Source organism: Chelmon rostratus, chromosome 13, assembly GCF_017976325.1.
Source record: "Chelmon rostratus isolate fCheRos1 chromosome 13, fCheRos1.pri, whole genome shotgun sequence".
In the NCBI taxonomy this organism is placed as follows: Eukaryota; Metazoa; Chordata; class Actinopteri; order Chaetodontiformes; family Chaetodontidae; genus Chelmon; species Chelmon rostratus.
The window spans coordinates 14,788,711-14,807,629 of record NC_055670.1 but is presented as its reverse complement, the minus strand read 5'-3'; the positions used below and the strand labels follow the sequence as shown (position 1 = coordinate 14,807,629).

The 18,919-nt window shown below is 44.5% G+C and overlaps 1 protein-coding gene across 1 annotated transcript in view; it reads left to right on the top strand.

Moving 5' to 3' along the window:
- The window catches only part of myo10l3 (myosin X, like 3), a 56,090-nt gene that overhangs the window by 9,588 nt on the left and 27,583 nt on the right, over positions 1 to 18,919 (top strand). Inside the window, exons 2-11 of the mRNA XM_041951086.1 lie at positions 4,158 to 4,256; positions 13,016 to 13,174; positions 14,068 to 14,255; positions 14,403 to 14,537; positions 14,926 to 15,050; positions 15,168 to 15,181; positions 15,295 to 15,379; positions 15,691 to 15,797; positions 16,103 to 16,232; positions 17,322 to 17,440. Of these exons, the coding sequence (XP_041807020.1) occupies positions 4,158 to 4,256; positions 13,016 to 13,174; positions 14,068 to 14,255; positions 14,403 to 14,537; positions 14,926 to 15,050; positions 15,168 to 15,181; positions 15,295 to 15,379; positions 15,691 to 15,797; positions 16,103 to 16,232; positions 17,322 to 17,440 (1,161 nt within the window). The remainder of the gene's footprint in view (positions 1 to 4,157; positions 4,257 to 13,015; positions 13,175 to 14,067; positions 14,256 to 14,402; positions 14,538 to 14,925; positions 15,051 to 15,167; positions 15,182 to 15,294; positions 15,380 to 15,690; positions 15,798 to 16,102; positions 16,233 to 17,321; positions 17,441 to 18,919) is intronic.

Here is an 18,919-nt window from a genome sequence, read left to right as displayed (position 1 = left end):
AGCTCTGCGATCGAATCATTCGGCCTGAGTGGTTTCTGTGTCAGAAAGCATGATGGGACGTCGGCGTGTGCGCCCTGTTTTGGCAGATTGGATTACTATTGTCAGCTGGTTCTGCCTCAGCGGTGCTACACGTGCTCAGTGGCATGCAGCATTGAGAATTTGAAATTAGCCTGATCTGGAAATGTCATGGCAGCAGTTCAGCTTTGCTTTTTAATGGAGCTATTAAAACATCTGGTTACTGAGGCCTGATAATTAAACACAGTGAAGGCCATCAGATAAACACTGAACTTTTCAGTGCACACACTGTTTCACTGGTTTGGTCAGTGGTGAGTTAGGCTGCAGCAGGTGATTCGAGTTTGGGAGACTTAACACGAGCTGATACCCTTGTCCCTTTACGTCCCAGCTGGCCTTTGTTTGGGATATTTCCGCCTGGTTAACTTCTGAGCTCTCAGTCACAAGTGGTTGCCTTTGTCCTGACTTAGTGACGGAGCTCCTGAGGATGTAGGGGACAAGGGGGAGGAGTTTTGGTGAGACCATCTGTTGCTGAGACAATTCATCTCCACTTTATACCCTTCAGCTTCAGACGCACACACACACCAAGCTAGCACACAAAGACACAAACAAATGGACAAACACATCTGGTGCTGGCTTTCTTGAGCCCTCGACTCATTGGAGAATCCCACCACCAACTTTAGTGGCTGATCAGTCATCCAGACAGACCCCTGTTTTTATTTAAGGCTAAACCTAAATGTTTTCAGGATAGATTTCTTATACCCTACGACCATTTACCAGCAGCTAGTGGTCTTTACTTTGGCAAGATGCGGCGATGAATGCGTCCTCGTTCTGTGATGGTTTGTAGCAGCAGTGCACATTTAAGAGCTGTGTAGGATTTAATGGCAGCTAGCGGTGAGGTGACAGGTTGACAGTTACCCCTAAATCTTCCACACTGGTCCTTTAAAAACTTAGAAATCCAAAGCAAAGTAAGTCAAACTTGCATACATTAAGGGTGCAACATCTTCGAGGGTAAGGCATATTGGAGAACCCTGTTGTGCTGGGGTTGTTCTTAATTGACTGCCCGTTAAGTTTATTGATGTTTTTTTGTGTATAGATTTGTCTCTTGTCTGAATGTGAGCTTTAATGATTTGTAGAATCTGATACATGTGCAGAGTAAGTTTTTTTAGGGGGGCTGTTTCTACTCAGTTTTGATTATAGTGCCTTCTGGGCAGTTCTCCAGAGAAGCCAAGACAGACTTTATGGGACCGCTTGTTGCTGACTTTTGGTTTGCTATATGCAGTAGTGTTGACTCATTTAATTAACCAGGTATTATGTTGATTATTCTGTCTCTTAATCCTGTTTAAGAACTAGAACTGTGTGCAATGAGCATGCTGTTTGGAGCGTTTTATCTGACTTTATCTAAATGGAAAGCCTGAATGGAAAACCTCAGAGGTTCTGACTCAGCTCAACCATTCATGTCTAGCTCTTGGAAAATTAATATTTGCGTCACTGAAATTGAAGCAATACCGGGATGTGGTGTATAAACACACAGTATTATGAGCCACCCCACTGCTTTCCATGCCACAACTTGCCTGACGTATTATTCTGTGTAACGTGTCATGTAATCTGCCTTTTGTTACAACCTACTCACTGCATGTTTCTTCACTTTGTCAGCTCCACTGTGAGTTCAAACAGCCTCTACAAGACGACGAGTGCCGGCAATATTCTGCTGAATTCAAGTCCCTGTGATTTCCAGTTACATAACAGCAGCTGATCTTCTTAAAATCTATAGAGTAAACACTATTAATCTCCTCGCTGGCCCTCAGAGACCTCACGTGAAGCAGCTTTTCCCTAAACAGGCCTTGCGTGCCGGGCTGGTACCAGGCAGACACAGTCGGTCACTGGTGTGGAAGTCACCAGTCGTCTCATATTAAATGGAAGTCAACGCGTGGCCTTGTGTCGAGAAGAATACCTCTGATACGTGTGCGTCCCGATGTTTGTCTGCCTCTTTTTCCAAACAATGGGAGGCGGGACTTTATCAGGTGCCTGCACCCTTCCTCTTTCCCCTCTCAGCCCACCCCCCCCCCCCCCCCCCCCCCCCCACCTCAGCCTCCTCCTAATTTACACGACCCCCTTTATCCCACTCACTGCTGTCCCCTGTGGTTTGAGAGAGCCACATTTAGCTGCCCTCCATTAGCCGGCTGAAAAAAAAAATCCTTGATGATGGAAGCGGGTTTGCAGACTGGCTGGTTGGGCTGAGTGACCCTTTGTCCCGAAAGGAAGCCTGAATCACACATTAAAAGAATGGAGACCAATCATTACTCTGGGCTGGTGAGCAAACTAATTTAATGGGCACAGAATAATTCTTCATTGACCTAGTTTCCTCTTTGTCTCCGTGATTCAGCGCTGCGACGAGCAGCTTGCATTTCACGTAAATGTATAGTGTATGAAACAAAAGCATCTCGATCTTTGTTCTGACCCTGGCTGCAAACTCGTTGTGCTCCACGGATGAGAGTGAGTGTGCGTACGTGGCAGCCTGTTGTTAATAGTTAATGAGGATTGATGTCTGGAAGTGGTGACCTTGTGTAAGGTTTCCTAGTGGAATCCATGCATATTGATCTCTTCAGTTTTATGCTCTGTTGGACACACAATTCCCTTTTACTCTGTGTTTTCCTCAACCACCTCCGTGGTGGCACTTGCACATGATTAATGATGTTTCTTACAAGTGCACATCCTATGAATCTTACACTGGAGGCCAAAATGTTCAGTTTGTGTTATGAGTTTTAGCTCAGACTGTAGGTCTAGGAAATACAAGCAGATCACTCTTATTACCCCGCCTTAAACCACAGGTCACACATCTGTTTTTGTACAGTTTAAACAAACCAGATGTAACATGTTAGTTGGTGAGCTTTAGAGTTGCTAGTAGGCAAATTTCTTACCTTCAGAGTCAGCCAGGCTAGCTGTTTCCTCCTGTTTCCAGCCTTTATGCTAAGCTAAGATAATTGTCTGCTGGCTGCAGCCTTGTATTTAATGGACAGACATGAGAGTTGTATTGATCTGACTCTGGCAAGAAAGTGAATATTTCCCAAAAGGTTAAATGTTCCTTTAAATGTCATATGTTCACCATCAGGTGGTTCATCAATAATTTATTGTTTAACCAAAGGCCATGTTTGATGTTTTTGACCCGTACAAATGTGGATTTAGTCTGAAAATGTTTACATGGTACAGGCATCGGTTCCCTACTCATCCATTACAGTCATTAGAATGGAGCCGCTTCTATAAATGTATCTTCCACCCCTGTAAGGAAATGACAGTCAAGTCTGAGCAATCAGCCTCAGATTCCTGTTATTGCTGCCTGTTAGTGAGCCGCTAACAAACATGTCTGGGAAGGTCAGTGACTTCACATAAATACACAAACACAGGAGACCAGGCCGCCCAGATCAGCTGTAGTGCTGCTTTTAATCTCTGTCTGGAACCAAGATCTATTCTGGGACTGAGGCAAGAAGTGTGTTGTTTTTTTTTGCCTGATTGAAATATAAAAAATGAAGAAAGGATCATTGCCACAGAAACATTTGTATTAATCGAAGTGACAAACGCTCGTTTGGTACCATATTCTGCGATTTTATGGAGTGAGATGATACTGAAAGTCTTTCTGACAGTTTTACTGAGTGTGTATGACTCTGAGTAGTAGTTTTAGTCTCAGACACACCCTCTGCATGCAGGCCTGGCAAACAGCTTTGCTCTGCAAAAAGGCAATGACAGTTTAATAAGAGGATAGCTGTGCCAGGTCTGTGTGGTGAGGCAGTGGCTATGTGGCAAAGAGCGGTGAGCAACGCTGAGAAAAAGAGAAAAATGGGGGAAAAAAAAGGATGAAGGAAGAAAACCCAAATCCCGGCTTTTCTAAAAAAAAAAAAAAAAAAAAAACAATCTCATGTTGTCTCTTCTGACTGCGCCGCCATCACTCACCTGGCACATTCATGTTCCACCTAAAAGGAATATTTCTTTGACGTGTTTCTGGGTTTCTCTCTGGTAATGGTCTACATAAGCGAATGAAGCCCATGAGCTTTGTGAAATGAGTCGGTGATGCAAATGTCAAACAGATGACTCCAATCTGAGCGCCGTGTCCAGATGTTAATGGTGTTGTTGTGGCTGCTGTGTTGCAGGGGGCCCGAGTCTGGCTGAGACACAAAGAGCAGCTCCTCCCCTCCACCGTCAGCTCTTGTGATGATTCGTCCCTGGTCCTCACCACTGACTATGGGAAGGTAAGAAGACTTCTTGTTCCCTGCTGAAGCATTTATACTGCCATTGATTCACTTTAACTCTCTGTACCCACATGATTTTATAAACCCATTGAAGTTGTAGTCCTTAAGATCTCAGTCCTGGTTCATTTTGCGACACCTGTGTTTGCTGGTGACGTTTAATACAACAGATTTGTTAGAAATAACTACAACATAAGAGCAACAGCTTCATAATAAACTTGTGTATGCAGGAGCATACATGCATTAGCAGTAACTTAATACAGCAAAGTTAGAATGTTGAACACCTGACTCATAATGCTGCAAGTACATGACTATTGCAATACCCTCATCATTGGGACACACACTCAATCACTGTTGTGTGACCTCATTTGGCAACAGACATTTGTTTAAATGAAAATCTTCAAGTCAGCACTTGCATTCAAGTCTACAGGCTTTGACTGGTATAGTGTAGATGTAAAGCCTCCCCTCATCGCTCATCTGTAATTTGTAAGATTGCATTACAACTTGGGCGTGGCCCGGTGTGTATGTGAGAAGGTTAATTGTTTGCACATGTGCTTCATGTCGGGGCTCAGCTGCGGGATCAACACCTTTTGTAATAAAGTAAGAATGACAGGAATGGGCTCCTTGTGTCAAGTCACTGGCCTGAGCTTATCTGTTTGGCACTACATGGTGGTCTTTGTGTCTGGAGGAAATCCTGTTCGAGAGGGAGAGAGAGAGAGAGAGAGAGGCAGAGAAACAGAGAGAGAGGGAGGGAGGTGGCGATGGACGGTTAAAGAATAGTTTCGAAGGTTTGTGGGTCAGAGAGTGTAGATCGAAAATGAGCTCCCAGGACCGCTTTTATCTCGCGGAAGGCCTTTGTGTTGAACAACCCTGCGAGCGGCGCATGTGCTCGTCCGTTAGCTGCATTTGGGCCTTGTCAGGTCAGGGCCTGGGGAAGGAACAGGGTAGGGCCCAAGGACTGACAGGATCTCAACATGTAGCATCATTTCCACCTCCAGACTCTGTCACAGGCCCTGTGTTATCCCTCTGCTGCAGTGCTTGACGGTTCATGTAAAGACAGGTGACGTATGAAGGAGTGGAAAAGCTGCTGCTCCTCAGCTAGCTAAGACACAGTTCTGAACGGTCTAATTCTCTCATTGGAGTTTAATACAACTCGCTTCTAGTTTGCATGTGGGAGAAAGGAAGAAAACAGGAGCGCGAAGAGTTAAAAAAGATGTCCACGTTCCCTCATCCTGAGCATATGTGTTTGATGTTTCCATGGTCAGCGGTTGGGATTCTTGTAGCGTGAGAAATCAACCACGTGTTTTCAGAGGGGCAGGGATGACTCTGACTGATGGAAACACCTTCTATAGCCTCTGCCACACGTGCAGCATATCCCTGAAATGTTCAGGAACGTTCCCTGCATGAGGTCGTTGGGGTCGTCACACCTCAAGGACCAGCAACATTTCGGGGGAAATGCTGGTGCGGCTGTTTGGATGAAAGCAGCAACATTGCAGGGACAAGCATGTAAAGGGTTACATCTGTCTGACGAAAGAAGCGAGAGAACCAATCACAAGACTCCGCCAATGATGTATTGAATGCGTTTTTATGGTTTGAGTAGATCACAAAAAAGACATTACTTGTCTCGCAAACTTGCTGAATATTAAATACAACAGCAAAGACAAACACAGCTCCTCGTCCTCCACGTTCCTGAACCTTTGAAGAGACGTCTTCTACCGCGTGTATCCGACCTTGACCGATCTTCTTCTTCTTTTGTTGAGTTTTTTGGTGGTTGGCATCCATAAGTGCTGCTGAACTGTCCCTTGCCCCGTCCGTTCCAGCGTTGTTCAAAAGGCGCAAGAAAGAAATGTTCCTGAATCTATCTGCATGCACGAAGAGTGAAAATCACAAATGGTGCCTCAAAGGTTTTCCCAGTAGTTTTCCAGGAACTACGTGTGAAAGAGGCTTATCACAGCTGAAAAGGATTCACCGCACCAGGTCGGAGGTTGAGAAATCACACAGACCACACGTCTTATTTATTGCCTTAATGTGGCCGGAGAATGCCACGGGGTGTTGTTCTTAGTCCAAAAACATTTCACCGCCCTCAGTGGGATTTCGTAAAATACAGATTTTCTTTTATTTGTGTGTATGACTGGGAGTGGGATCAGGGTGTTGCAGCTGAGCTCAGGCTGGTCTCATGTGATCTTCACATGCGAGCTCAGGATGTGTTGGTCATTGGGCCAGGCGTATGGGTGTCTCCTCTCTGTCCTGAGCCTCTGCAGCAGAATGATAGGAATGTTCGGCTGAAAAATCTCCGTCTTCAGGATCGCCGGCTGACCTCATGTGATCCCGTGTTCTTGGATGACATATCTGCTGAGGGTTTTTCTTGCATTTCCTGATTCAGTCGTAATCTTTATTTAACCCAGTTAATCCAGTATGTTTGGGGTATTATGTGCGTGTTGTCTGTCTGTGCAGCGTCAGAGGTGGTTTGGTAAATGTATCCTGGCAGCATTCTCCCCTCGGGGGGTGGGATATACCATTACCCATTGCTTCGGTGCTCACACTTATGTGCAGCTCCCCGCCTGAGTGCTCAGCCTGCAGACTCAAGAGTGTCCGCCTCCGATTTAGCAGGCTGACCTGGCTGCTGTCACATTTATGATCATATCAGCATTCATCACTGTCTCGTGGACCAGCAGGATACAGCAGACATACTGAAGCTGAATGTGTGTGTGTGTGTGTGTGTGTGTGGGTGTGTGTGTGTGTGTGTGTGTGTGTGTGTGTGTGTGTGTGTGTGTGTGTGTGCGTGCGTGTGTGTGTGTGTGTGTGTGTGTGTGTGTGCGCACGCTCTGTGGCCAGATGGCACCAGCTGGATTAACAGTGTGCGAGTTATTCCCAGAGGGGTGCGCATGTAAAGAAAAGGAGGAGGAGGAGGAGGAAGAGGAGGAGGTCACCTGAACTAAATAGCTGCTGCTAGTGATGTCATCTTCATCTCAATGAACACAATAAATAGAGACTGAACTGTGTTAGCATACGAGCCCCAAACACCATTTTTATTCATGAATAATTTGACACATACAGCATATGATGTTGCTGTGGCTCATATTTTATTATCTGAATTGTAAATTATATTTATTTATAGACCAAACAGTTAATACTCAGCAGGTTAATCACTGTAATTCTAATAAAATAGTATTTAATGACAATAGTTGCAGCCCTAAATTGAAATTGGTCATTTCACAAAGTTGCTCTTAAGCCCCTAAAAAGCAAAGACATTTTCCTTTTCATCTTGTGCACAAATAATAATTAAACCCAATTAATGAACCCTTTATTTTACTCTTTGGCTGGATGCTTTGCTTTGTGACTCTAAGTGTGATTGCTGAAGTTGTCCGCGGCCTGCAGCCATGCAGTCTCTGGGGTTGAAAACAGGTCATTGATGGCCCCTCAGTCTTTTCTGGATTATTGGTCAATGGAGCCATTATGTGAGCCTTTATGTGACTGATGCGCATTCACGAGCGTGCTCACAGAAATAACATGCTCACACAAACATTATTGTGGGCATATGTGTGTGTGTGTTAAACAAATGCTTTTAGGATTTGCTGTATGTTAGGTGATATCAACATGAAAATATCGAAGGATCTAATGTAAAACTGTGTGTTTTCACAATTTTCCCTGTTAATAAGCCTGTCTCCTTCTGCTCCCCCCGTGTCTCCCGGGTCTGGGTGTGATCCCCCCTCAAGCAGATGGATTCACTGTAAGAGAGAGAGAGAGTCAGACTGAGTGGAAAAAGGAAAAAGAGAAGGAGGCAGTGATAAACAAGACAGTGTTTGTGTACACAAGGCTGTGATTTTCTATCTGCCCATGTGTCATTTCTAAAGGCTTGAATACATATCTGTCAGTAAAGGTCCAGAGAGGCCGACCCCGCCTGAGCGTGAATATTCAGCAGAGCTGGTCGAACAAAGCAGCAGCAGGGTGTGGTTTCAGCGAGGAGGAAACGCAGTGAGGAGAACTGTTCCCAGCATTTAGTCTGGGTCGACTTTGCGTTTCCTTTTATGCATTTTAATTTATGAGGCAGAAAGAAAATCATAGTTTACCAAGACTCACTTAACAGTAGGGATGCAACTAACTATTGTTATTATAAATCAATCTGATGGTTATTTTCTCGATTAATTGATCAGCTGTTTGGTCTATGAAATGTCAGAAAATTAAGAAAAACACCCACAACAGTCATCAGATTGTTGTCTTATCTGACTGCTGTGCAAAAGTTTGTGGGGCTTTTGTTTTTGTCAGTTTTGTTAGAGAAGAATGGAGGGAATAAATGAAGAAAGAAAGAAGAAAGGGAAATACCAGCAGAAACAACTGACTGTCTGTCCCGGCTCTGACGCTTAAACAGCTTCATCCCAAAATCCAGGACTCGAGGAGAGTTATGTGTTTGTCTGCCTCGTGTCCAGCAGTGTACGGGTGTCAACACCAGGCTCCATTTGGAGAAGATCAATCCGCACAGTGAACGCTTTCACTGATCAATCACGAGTCACAAGCTGTTATAAGTGGCATGAAATGAATCTCCAGCCATCATTACACCGCTCAGATCGGTAACACCGACGATGCTGCTGCATCCCCACTGAAATCATGAGCAGGAATGAATTAATCGCGGTGATTAGAGCCAGTTTGTGCTCAAAATAAATTGAATTTGCTGTTTGGATTCTGAATTCGGAGCAGATCCAAACTGTGATTTAATTTGTTTTTTTGAAGCTGACAATCAATAACAGTAGACACACACTGTTACATCACTGCTGGGTTAGTCAGGCTTTTGTTGGAGCGTTGTAAATTGTTGGCAGCGCCATGTGGGTCAGAGTATGATGCTCCACAATTCCTGTAGGAAAACTGCTCCACTATAATTGTTATAATGGACACTAATAGAACTTTATTGCACCTCCAGAGGACTGAACTGGAAATAGTAAAGCGTATTAGTCTGAGTCTAGACCTGATCTGCTCCATCTGCCTTTTAGCTGCGTCTACAGGACGCTGTTTAGTCTGCAGATTATTTGGAAACAAATTTATGAAGACGTGAATAAATATTGATGCTGTGGCTCTGAGGACAGAGCTCAGTGACTTATCTCCCAGGAATGAAACCAACAATGAAACCAAGCAATAAAAGCCCGCAGCGGGACAAACCGGAGGAATGTGAGACGTCTCCGGCTCAGTTTCCCTTTGAGCATCTCTGATGTTTCAAACATGGCAAAGTCCCCGAGGCTCTGAAATCTGAACTGTGAATTATCCGAAGAAGAAGATAAAAAACAAAGGTCACATCATATGATGAGGAGACGGAATAACAACACATGTACTGTGGAGTATCTGCGCAAACACACACACACACGCACACACACACACACACACAGAAATATGACCATTCAGTTGCCTCCTCTCTCGTCTTATCTGTTTTCCTGGAGAAGTGGTGAGGGTGCTTTCCAAGTACGCGGCTCATTGTGTGTTTGGCTGAAGCAGCCATATTTGTTTTCCTCCCGTGAAATGTGAGGACCTCACTGCAATCGAGAGTGTAACACGGACCTGCAGCCTCTTCTGGTCGCTTGTTGTCCTGTATTATCTTTGCTCCCAGTCACCTCAGTGCAACATGTGCTTTGAGAACGTAAAGAATGCCGACAGGGGCAGGAGACGTACGCCTGATTACTTTGCTTTGACTGGGAGTTGAACAGAAAGCCGAGGCTGGTGATATATTTTATTTTACAGCACATTTTGTGACTATAATAAAAAAGATAAATAGCAAAAAATGCTAAAAATAAACTTTTTATTGTGACATGTATGACAGAAAATATGCTGTATAGTGTATTGTGAAATGCTCTCCACGTCCAACAATCAGCTACGACTGCTTTTTGTGTAACTTTAAAGTGACACTATGTAACTTCTGAATGAAGAAATAACATATTCTTCCTCTTATGTATGAAAAGTTGAATAAATAAGCAATAAAACACACACTTACTCAATTCAGGACAGCTGCTACAGCCTCTCGTGGTCTGGTGTGACCACTACCTTAAAGGTGGCTAATGTTGTGCTAATTTATCAAAATTTAAGGTCATATTTCGGTGTAACTGACATTGCTGAGTCAGACTGTCAACTGTAAGCCTTTTGCCTGCTTGTGCTGCTGTTTTCTATTTTATCTGTCTGTCAAATAACGCGCAAATGTATTTTTTTTTCCACTCTCGCTCATTATCTGATGAATGATTTTGTGTGATGACGCTTTAATCCACCGGAGCGCAGGTGTCATCGTCGACGTCAGTCGCGTTGAGTGAGTGATGTAATTGAGGGTAAAATGATAATGCTGATTAAGGATGTAGAACAAGTGAAAAGCCTGTTTAATTTATTAGTCAGACAGGCTGGTGAATCAGGGCCAGAGAGGAAAGGGTGGGGTTAAAACTGAATGTTTAGGGACATCTGGCGGTAAATCTGCAAGCCTCTGCCGGGCGGATGACATCACTGCACGTGCTGCTTTTCTCCCCGAGGTCTTCGGCCCTTCTTAACACTGCAGAAACATGAAGCAACCCACTGATTAATGCATTGTCATTGTGCTTACGCCCATCCTCTAATGGACGTCTAGTGTCTAGAGTCAGTTTATCATTTCACATACTTAGGCTTTTTCCATGCTGATTCAATTCTGTACAGATTCAATTTAGTTAATGCGTTGCTCAAAGATGAAAAAGATGGATTTCACACAAACACATCAATGCAGTGATTTATATTCAGTCAGCCCTTCAACTTGAATCTTCTTCAGTGCTTTGTATATCTATAATGTGTGGAATGAGACACTGATGTAGTCTGAGATAAAGTATTGTCTGCAGTAGCATATCTTATCCTTATCTGACTCATGTGCTCTTTACATATGTGTATGTTTGCTCTATCAAATCATTGCATCAGGACAAGTGCAGGCACAGAAGTGTCTTTCATTTGACAACAAAGACAAAGATAGAAGAACTTGAGGCTTTCTTGTGAAGTAATTGACTTTTAAAGCTGCACTAATCAATATTTTCGTATGAACAATGGGTCAAATGACTGTGTCTAAATACAGAGAATTATCGCCAGACTCGGCAGTTCCCTCTGCTTTACGCTGCATTTTAGCAACTTTCAGCTCATTGTTTCGATTTCACGGCCCTCAGCTTCACTGCAATCCCACCGCAACACTTAACATGAGGGTCTTCATTCCAAAACATTACTTGCCTGTTACAGAACGTTTTTGTGTCTCAGATTCGGTAGTTGTGCCTTCAAAGATTCAACCAAACCTTCATCTCCACTCATTCAGCAGCTTCCTGAGAGACCCTCCGTGCTGACTCAGCAGTTCTGTGAAAACCAATGTCTGCTCCCAACAGGGACACCATCAAATATGCCAGGAGAGCCAGCAGTAATGCACTGGGACAACGCCAGCTCCTTGTATTGATCCAATCACTGCTTCCCATCAAGCGGCCGACACAGTTGTAATACATCTGTTCTCTTATCTCATGTATCTTCCATTAGACATTAGCCAGAAAGTCTGTGAGACTCTCTCTTGGTTTGTTAGACTGTTTTCATGCCACTGTAGAGGCACTGCTTCTTCTTATTGATTCCCTATTTTGATCCATATCAACTCAAAACTTTCCTGCTGGGTCGAATTGTCCTGTGCCATGTGACATGGCACTGCATTGTTGTGCAGAGACCAAGAAGTGAGTTGAACAAAGCAAGGCGAGATCGGTCAGGGGGCTCCCTACCTGTCAGGTATGCCGGCAGCAGGCACAGGCAGGCACACATCACGGATCTGTCATTTTAACCTCGGTTACTCGTGTATCGTCACTTGAATCTGCCTGTCATCCGTGCATGCGTGTGCCGCAGCCGCAGTGGAAGACTGATGTTGTGCCAGCAGTTTGGCTCAGATCTGTGTGAACTTGTCTACCTTCCTTCATTTCAACCCTGAGGCTGTGTGCAGTAGACCTCTGGCTGCCTGTGTCAGCTATTGATGGAAAATACCAAAAGCGAGCACGAAATAATTGCAGCACACAAAGACGACCTCCACTAACAACATGGAGGATTATTTTTTTTTACGAAATAAAACCAGGAAGAAGAACAGAGGCGTGATGTCACACTGCACTGCAAAGGTCATCTATTCAATGAGCGTGGCTGCTGCTGTCATCTACTAATTACACTGATCACATAATGAGATGCAGCAGGATCCGGGTGGCTTATCAGAGCTAAACACCAGCTAAACGGTTTCTTGATGGAAAGCCTGAATGGATAAATCATTGAAGTCATTTATCAAATAAAAGTGCAAAACATTTAGTAGTTCCATTCGTCAAATATGTTGCAGATCTAATGTACTAAATTTAAACACTGAACTTCCAGCAGTGTTTTAATTGTGCCAGTACTCAGTGGTACAAAGTATTAGATATACCATTTTTTTCATATGTACACATATATTAGATTTCAGTCCTCATGGTTACTGTTATCTATTGCACTCTACCACCACTTACTATCATTATTATTGTTATTATTGTACATATCAGGCAATAGAGGCCCCTTTCCTCTTCAAACAAGCCAGTTCAGTTGGAAAGCTGCTGGTTTGCTTGTTTGGTTTCTGCCTCCAAAACTCTTTTTCTGTGGAAATAAATTACTGTATTAGTTTGTACCCTTAATTGAATAAATCTTGCATGTGATTCAAGCCCCCCTAAAGTTGCACGTTGATGCTACATGCATCCACACAGGATTGTGAAAGCTAACTCTCTAGATATGTGTGTGTTTCCTTCCAGGTGATCTACCTGCAGAAGGCGGAGCTGAACAGGGAGACGGTGTACCCGATGCACCCCAGCAGCATCCATGGCGTGGAGGACATGTCCACACTGGCAGAGCTGCATGAAGCCGCCATCATGCACAACCTCTTTCTGCGCTACCAGAAAGACAACATCTATGTAAGGCACCGTCCTAATCTGTGGGCGCGTTTACCACGTACCGCCATGATGTACCTGGAAACTGTGGGTCCATTGTGTTGCTCAGGGGCGTGTGTTTCATTTTTTCTGGGAACTGGGGATTTGCAGCACAGCTAGACTGAGATTTCAAAGTGGAACACATTTCCATCAAAAGCATCAAGGGGAAGTCTGAACTGGCAGACTGCAGATATCTGATATCAAAAACAGTAAATAACAACTCAACAATATACAGATAACTCCTGGAATACAAAGAAGAGTATTCAGAGCTGGATTTTCCTTTAAGAATGTAAGATTATAGATATGTTTGTTTGACCCTGCCTCTCTCCCAGGATTATTTTCGCAGTAGAGCACTGAAACACTACCCGGCCCTTGTTAAAATAATCATTGCCCACAGACTAACTTTGTTTTTTTGAAATCCTATCTCCTAATCTCATCTCCAAGGGCTCGCCCGGCCTGTCTGCGTGGCATCGCAGAACGATTTCATTGTGGAACGATGACCCACAAACACACTTTTACTAGGCACTTTTACCCAAAGCGCATTACCCGAGCAGGAGCAATGGATCCTAAAATATGACCAGCCCCGGTGCAAACTAGGCCATGTGCAGCATGTTAAGAGTATTACTGAGTCCAGGTAGTGTGTAAGAGGAAGGAGACAGGAAACTGGGTGAATCTACTGAACTGTTTGAAGTAGTTGTACTGCAGATCTCATGTAGACTCTCAGTGTGTCTTAAAATATATAGAAGCTTCCAATTCAAATGTAAAATCATTTTTCTTTCATCCCATGTGTATTCTGACATCTTTTTTGATAATCTGTGACTTCCTCTTTTTTCTTTTACCCTCCTCTTTCTCCCTCGTGTTTTTTTCATTCCCCTCAGACCAACATCGGTTCTATCCTGGCGGCAGTGAATCCCTACAAGCAGATAGCGGGCCTGTATGACGGCACCGCAGTGGACCTGTACAGCAAGCACCAGATGGGGGAGCTGCCTCCTCACATCTTTGCCGTGGCCAACGAGTGTTACCGCTGCCTGTGGAAGAGGCACGACAGCCAGTGTGTCCTCATCAGGTGAGGGGAAATGAGCAGCTTGTTACAAAGCAGCATGAAGCTTGTCAGCTGTATGGATACATTGAGTACTGAGTCCTCTAATGACTTGTCAAGTGTAATAAGTTCAATAGGTTGACCAGGTGTGTATCTTCTTCTTTGTGTCTGCAGTGGGGAGAGCGGTGCCGGGAAGACGGAGAGCACCAAGCTGCTGCTGAAGTTCCTCTCGGTGATGAGTCAGAACTCTGCAGGTACTCCGCTGTCAGAGAGGACCACCAGGGTGGAGCAGGCCCTCGTCCAGAGCAGGTGCAGTTTGAACCCTAAGTCAACACCCGCAATCTTGTGCTGTTTTCATGTATTTGACTCATAAGTTAGAAAGTTTTGGCACTTTAAGGTATATTTTATCATCAGCTTATCTTTCGTGTTTATCGGATGAATGAATGCATCATGTTACTCTAAAACTCCATTTATACCCTCAGGAGGTTCAATCAGAAAGTGCAGACTTTAAGGAATTAACAAACAGGGTTTATTCGGTTAGTACTGATCAATGAGGGGAATCTCTGATAAATGCCATTCAAATAGCTGCATCTGGATCAACATCTGGATCAGAATTAACAGTGGTGGACAGACGTTTGACAAAAAAGCCTCTTTAGTTGAGTTTTGATTTGTTCGATCGTGTTTCCTCTGCCTGCAGTCCCATCATGGAAGCCTTCGGGAATGCGAAGACCGTGTACAACAATAACTCCAGTCGCTTCGGGAAGTTCATCCAGCTCCACTTCTCCCAAAACGGAAACATTCAAGGAGGCTGCATCATCGACTGTATCCTTCAGCGGTTCACTTATATTCACTGTAGAGACGTCAGGCGTCCATAGTTTCTGGCTCAGAGGACGTATTCACTGTGAGTTTTCGTTGTTCTCCTTGACTTTCAATCATCAGATTTGCTGGAAAAGGTAAGTCTGTGTTCAGGTGCAGCAAAGGGCATCAGCAAGTTAATTATTTGATTTAATCTACATGTAATAGCATTGTCATTTGCAGCATTTTAACATTTTCTTCTCTCTACAAGAACCGCGTGGTTCGACAGAATCCAGGAGAAAGAAACTACCACATCTTCTACGCTCTGCTGGCAGGGGCAGACAAAGACCACAGAGGTTTGTTTTTACAGAGTTTAAAAGGACACTTAAACGGACACTCGGCCCTAATTATTGATAACAAGTGCTTAAAATCTAAATATCATCAATATAAAAATATCTACTTCTGGCAGCTCTAAAGGAAATGCTCATTTATGTACAGTAGTTATATATAATTTATGGTTTATGGTGAGGTTTTATGGAGAAAATCAATCAAATAAATGCAAAACAGAATAAATCAAACAGGAGCAAATGAATATGTTGTTGTTGATTTCGTCTCTCTAGCTGTAAGAGCTATGTCTGAATCCGTTTAACGACTAAATGCTCTGCAGACATGTACCTCCTGTCCGAGGGTCCGGAGGCGTATCACTACCTGAGCCAGTCAGGCTGCGTGCAGGACAGCAGTCTGGATGACAAGCAGCTCTTTGACAGTGTGATGGTAAGGAGACGGTGACAGAAATTATTTGTTGTGCGTGTCAATGGTTTGTTTCTCCCCCAGAGGGCGCCATAACCCTTTATACATGAGTGAAACACCAGACAGAAACTAGACTTCTAGGAAACATGAGCCTGGGGGAAAGATGTTGTTTGATTGAGTCATGTTGGCTTTGGAGGCACTTTTTGAATTCTGTTCACACAAGTGTTTTATCATTCCGAGGAAAAGCATAATGAGGTTTAACTGCTGTCACGTCTCGAACGTGTCCTTGTAGCGACATGTTGCCTAGCTTTGTCTGTGCTGCGTTGCAGGAGGCCCTGAAAGTGATGGAGTTCACTGAGGAGGAGATCAGAGACGTGTTCAAGTTGCTGTCCGCTGTCCTCCAGATGGGCAACATCGAGTTCATGACTGCTGGCGGCGCTCAGATCACTTCTAAAGGCGGTACGAGAAGGAATTAAGGGAATAACGTGTAACAGATTGATTGATCCTGACAAAGTGTCGCACACGTCCTCAATCTGTACCACGCTGTTGGAACTTTGAAGGACACACATATGTGACACACATGGAATTCTGGGAATGCTTTAACTTGATTATTTCATTGGAGGTTTTCTTTAAAGATCTATGTGATCTGGGACTAATTATAGATAAAATGGAGACAATGCTCAATCTGTACACAGTCTTTTAGTGATGAGGACCAGGCAAATTCAGCAAATATCGAAGTTTCCAATGCTAAATGAATGATAAATGAATATTTACTCTGGTTTAAATGGATCAGTTCTTTCAAGGTGTGTAATTAATACTGAATGACATAGTTGTTTCTAGGGCACTTCTTAAGAAATCATTAGGACGTCAGGAAGTATTTTCAATCATGACAAAATCTTATTTTGAAACCAAAGATACCACCAGCTTTTTTTTAACCCCAGGAGCCCTTTGGTGAAGCCATTACTACTTTTAATACAAGTTTATTTAACTTTCTACTCAATTTCCTTCGAATTTTAAACGTAACAGCAGCAGAAAGTGTTGCAGACGACAGCTTGAAGTGTTGGACCGAGCGGATAAAATGTATGGGATGTTTATCAAACAGTGGAAGATATTTTATCATTCTTTAATGATGTCTTCAGGGTTTAAGAGCCAGGTGCAGTTAAAATGGCTTGTTGTTTCTGCTGGAATTTCTTGCAGAAAGCTCTAAAGCAGAGACTTGCTGCAGATGTAGGACCACTGTGCAGTACTCCTCATGCCCCTGAGTTTGATTGACATTGCACCAGCAGACAGAGCACTGAACAGGCTGTAACATGATCTCAAGGCTCCTTTGTTTGCTGTGTCTGACCTCTTTTCCAAAGAACCAGTGAACTACAGTGCCTGCAGAGCACCACAGCCCCGCCAAACAGAGTAGAGTTTCCTATAGACGGTACAGGGATCGCCGCCTATATGTCACATCTGTTGTTTGACATCAATAAGAGTCACCTGAGCCGCCTGCGTTCTGCGTCGGTCGCATAGACACTACAGCGAATGCATTTGTGTGTGTTTCAGTGGTCAGTAACGTCAGCGAGCTGCTCGGCCTGGACTCCTTCCAGCTGTCGGAGGTGTTGACCCAGCGCTCCATGATCCTCCGAGGAGAGGAGATCTGCTCGCCTCTCACTGTGGAGCAGGTAACAACACATCCACCCCGGCTTCCTCCTCCGCTGCTCCTCGTAGGAATCACACAGCTGACACAGAACAAACCTGAAACATCTCCTCCCAGATTTCAGGGATTCTTCAGGGCTCTCGGCCTGTCTCGACACTGAAACATATAGTAGATGTCTGTTTGTTGCCCCCTGTCCCTCCCTCGTCTCCCTCCCCTGTCCTGGTGACACACACACACACACACAGCCTTTCTCCCTGCGCTCTCCCCCACATGCCTCTCCAGATCCCTTGCGTGACTCCCAGCCATTTCCTGCTTTTTGTCTGCCAGATTCCTGGCACAATAAAGCCATCATGATAGTGATCTGAGTCAAAAGCACAATAGAGCCAATGACTGAGGGTGAAGTGAGAGTCTTCTCCTCACCAAGACGTCGGCGTAATAATTCACTCTCTTCTTCTCCGAAATGTCCACGCCGAGGTCTGTAATTAATGTGAATGTTCCACGAGTCTTTATCTGCATGTGTTATCCTTTTCGCCATATGCCACAAGCACATTCTGACGCATGACACAGTCCTCTCTGGCTCGAGCTCGAGCTTCCGGGCCCACTCATGCTCATAAATATCAGCGAATATGCAGAATGGACCTTTGCTATTATCACAGGGACACGAAAGTCACAAGAACGCTTTTCATCACCAGACAAAGACCTTGTGCTGTCACCCCGCCGCTGCTTGTTCTGCCTGGCCTTTGAAGCAGCTTGTCCCTTAATAGAGTTCATTATTCCAGCCCTGGAGTCACTAAGAATGGCTTCTTCTCACAGCGGCCAGGGGTCACCCACCCCACAACTGCCTGTGCTAGCCCCCACCCCCGCCCCCATCCTGGACAAACAGCCATTCTTCTCACCCCTGTGACGGAGATCCTGGAGCCACCGGCGCTCAGTTCACACCCGCTGGTTGCGAGAGGTGACGGCGCATGATGGATTACTCAAAAGCCCGGGAGCATTGTTGCCCCAAATACAGTACACACCGCCACACTCTTGTTTTGTTTTCAATTCAAGCACAATGCCTGTGGAGGAAGTGTCGCTGGCAAGCTCGGGCTTTTTATAAGCGCACACGGATGGTGTCCGGCCGCAAGGGCCGACTTCACGGCAGCGGGAGAAAACCAGAGCTCGCTCAGATGGTGATTAGAAATAGATTTTATCTTTTGTTTGACATCTACCTTGCCAGTCACAGAGAAGCAGAGTCTGGCAGTTTGGAACCACTGTAACTCAAAGTCCACTTACTTGCTTGTTATGGATCGTATCACATGGTCTTCCTCAGCAGAATGACTTGCTCAGATGAATCCGTTACATGTTCATGCTTTCCATGACTGCGAGGCTCTCCAGGACTTCTCATCCATGTGGGCTTCAAAGATGACTTTTATGAGTCTTCGCCTGCGGATTTGGTTTTGCCTCTTTGATTCTTTCGGATAACAGTTTATTCTGAAACGTTGTGGAGTAGAAGCACAACATC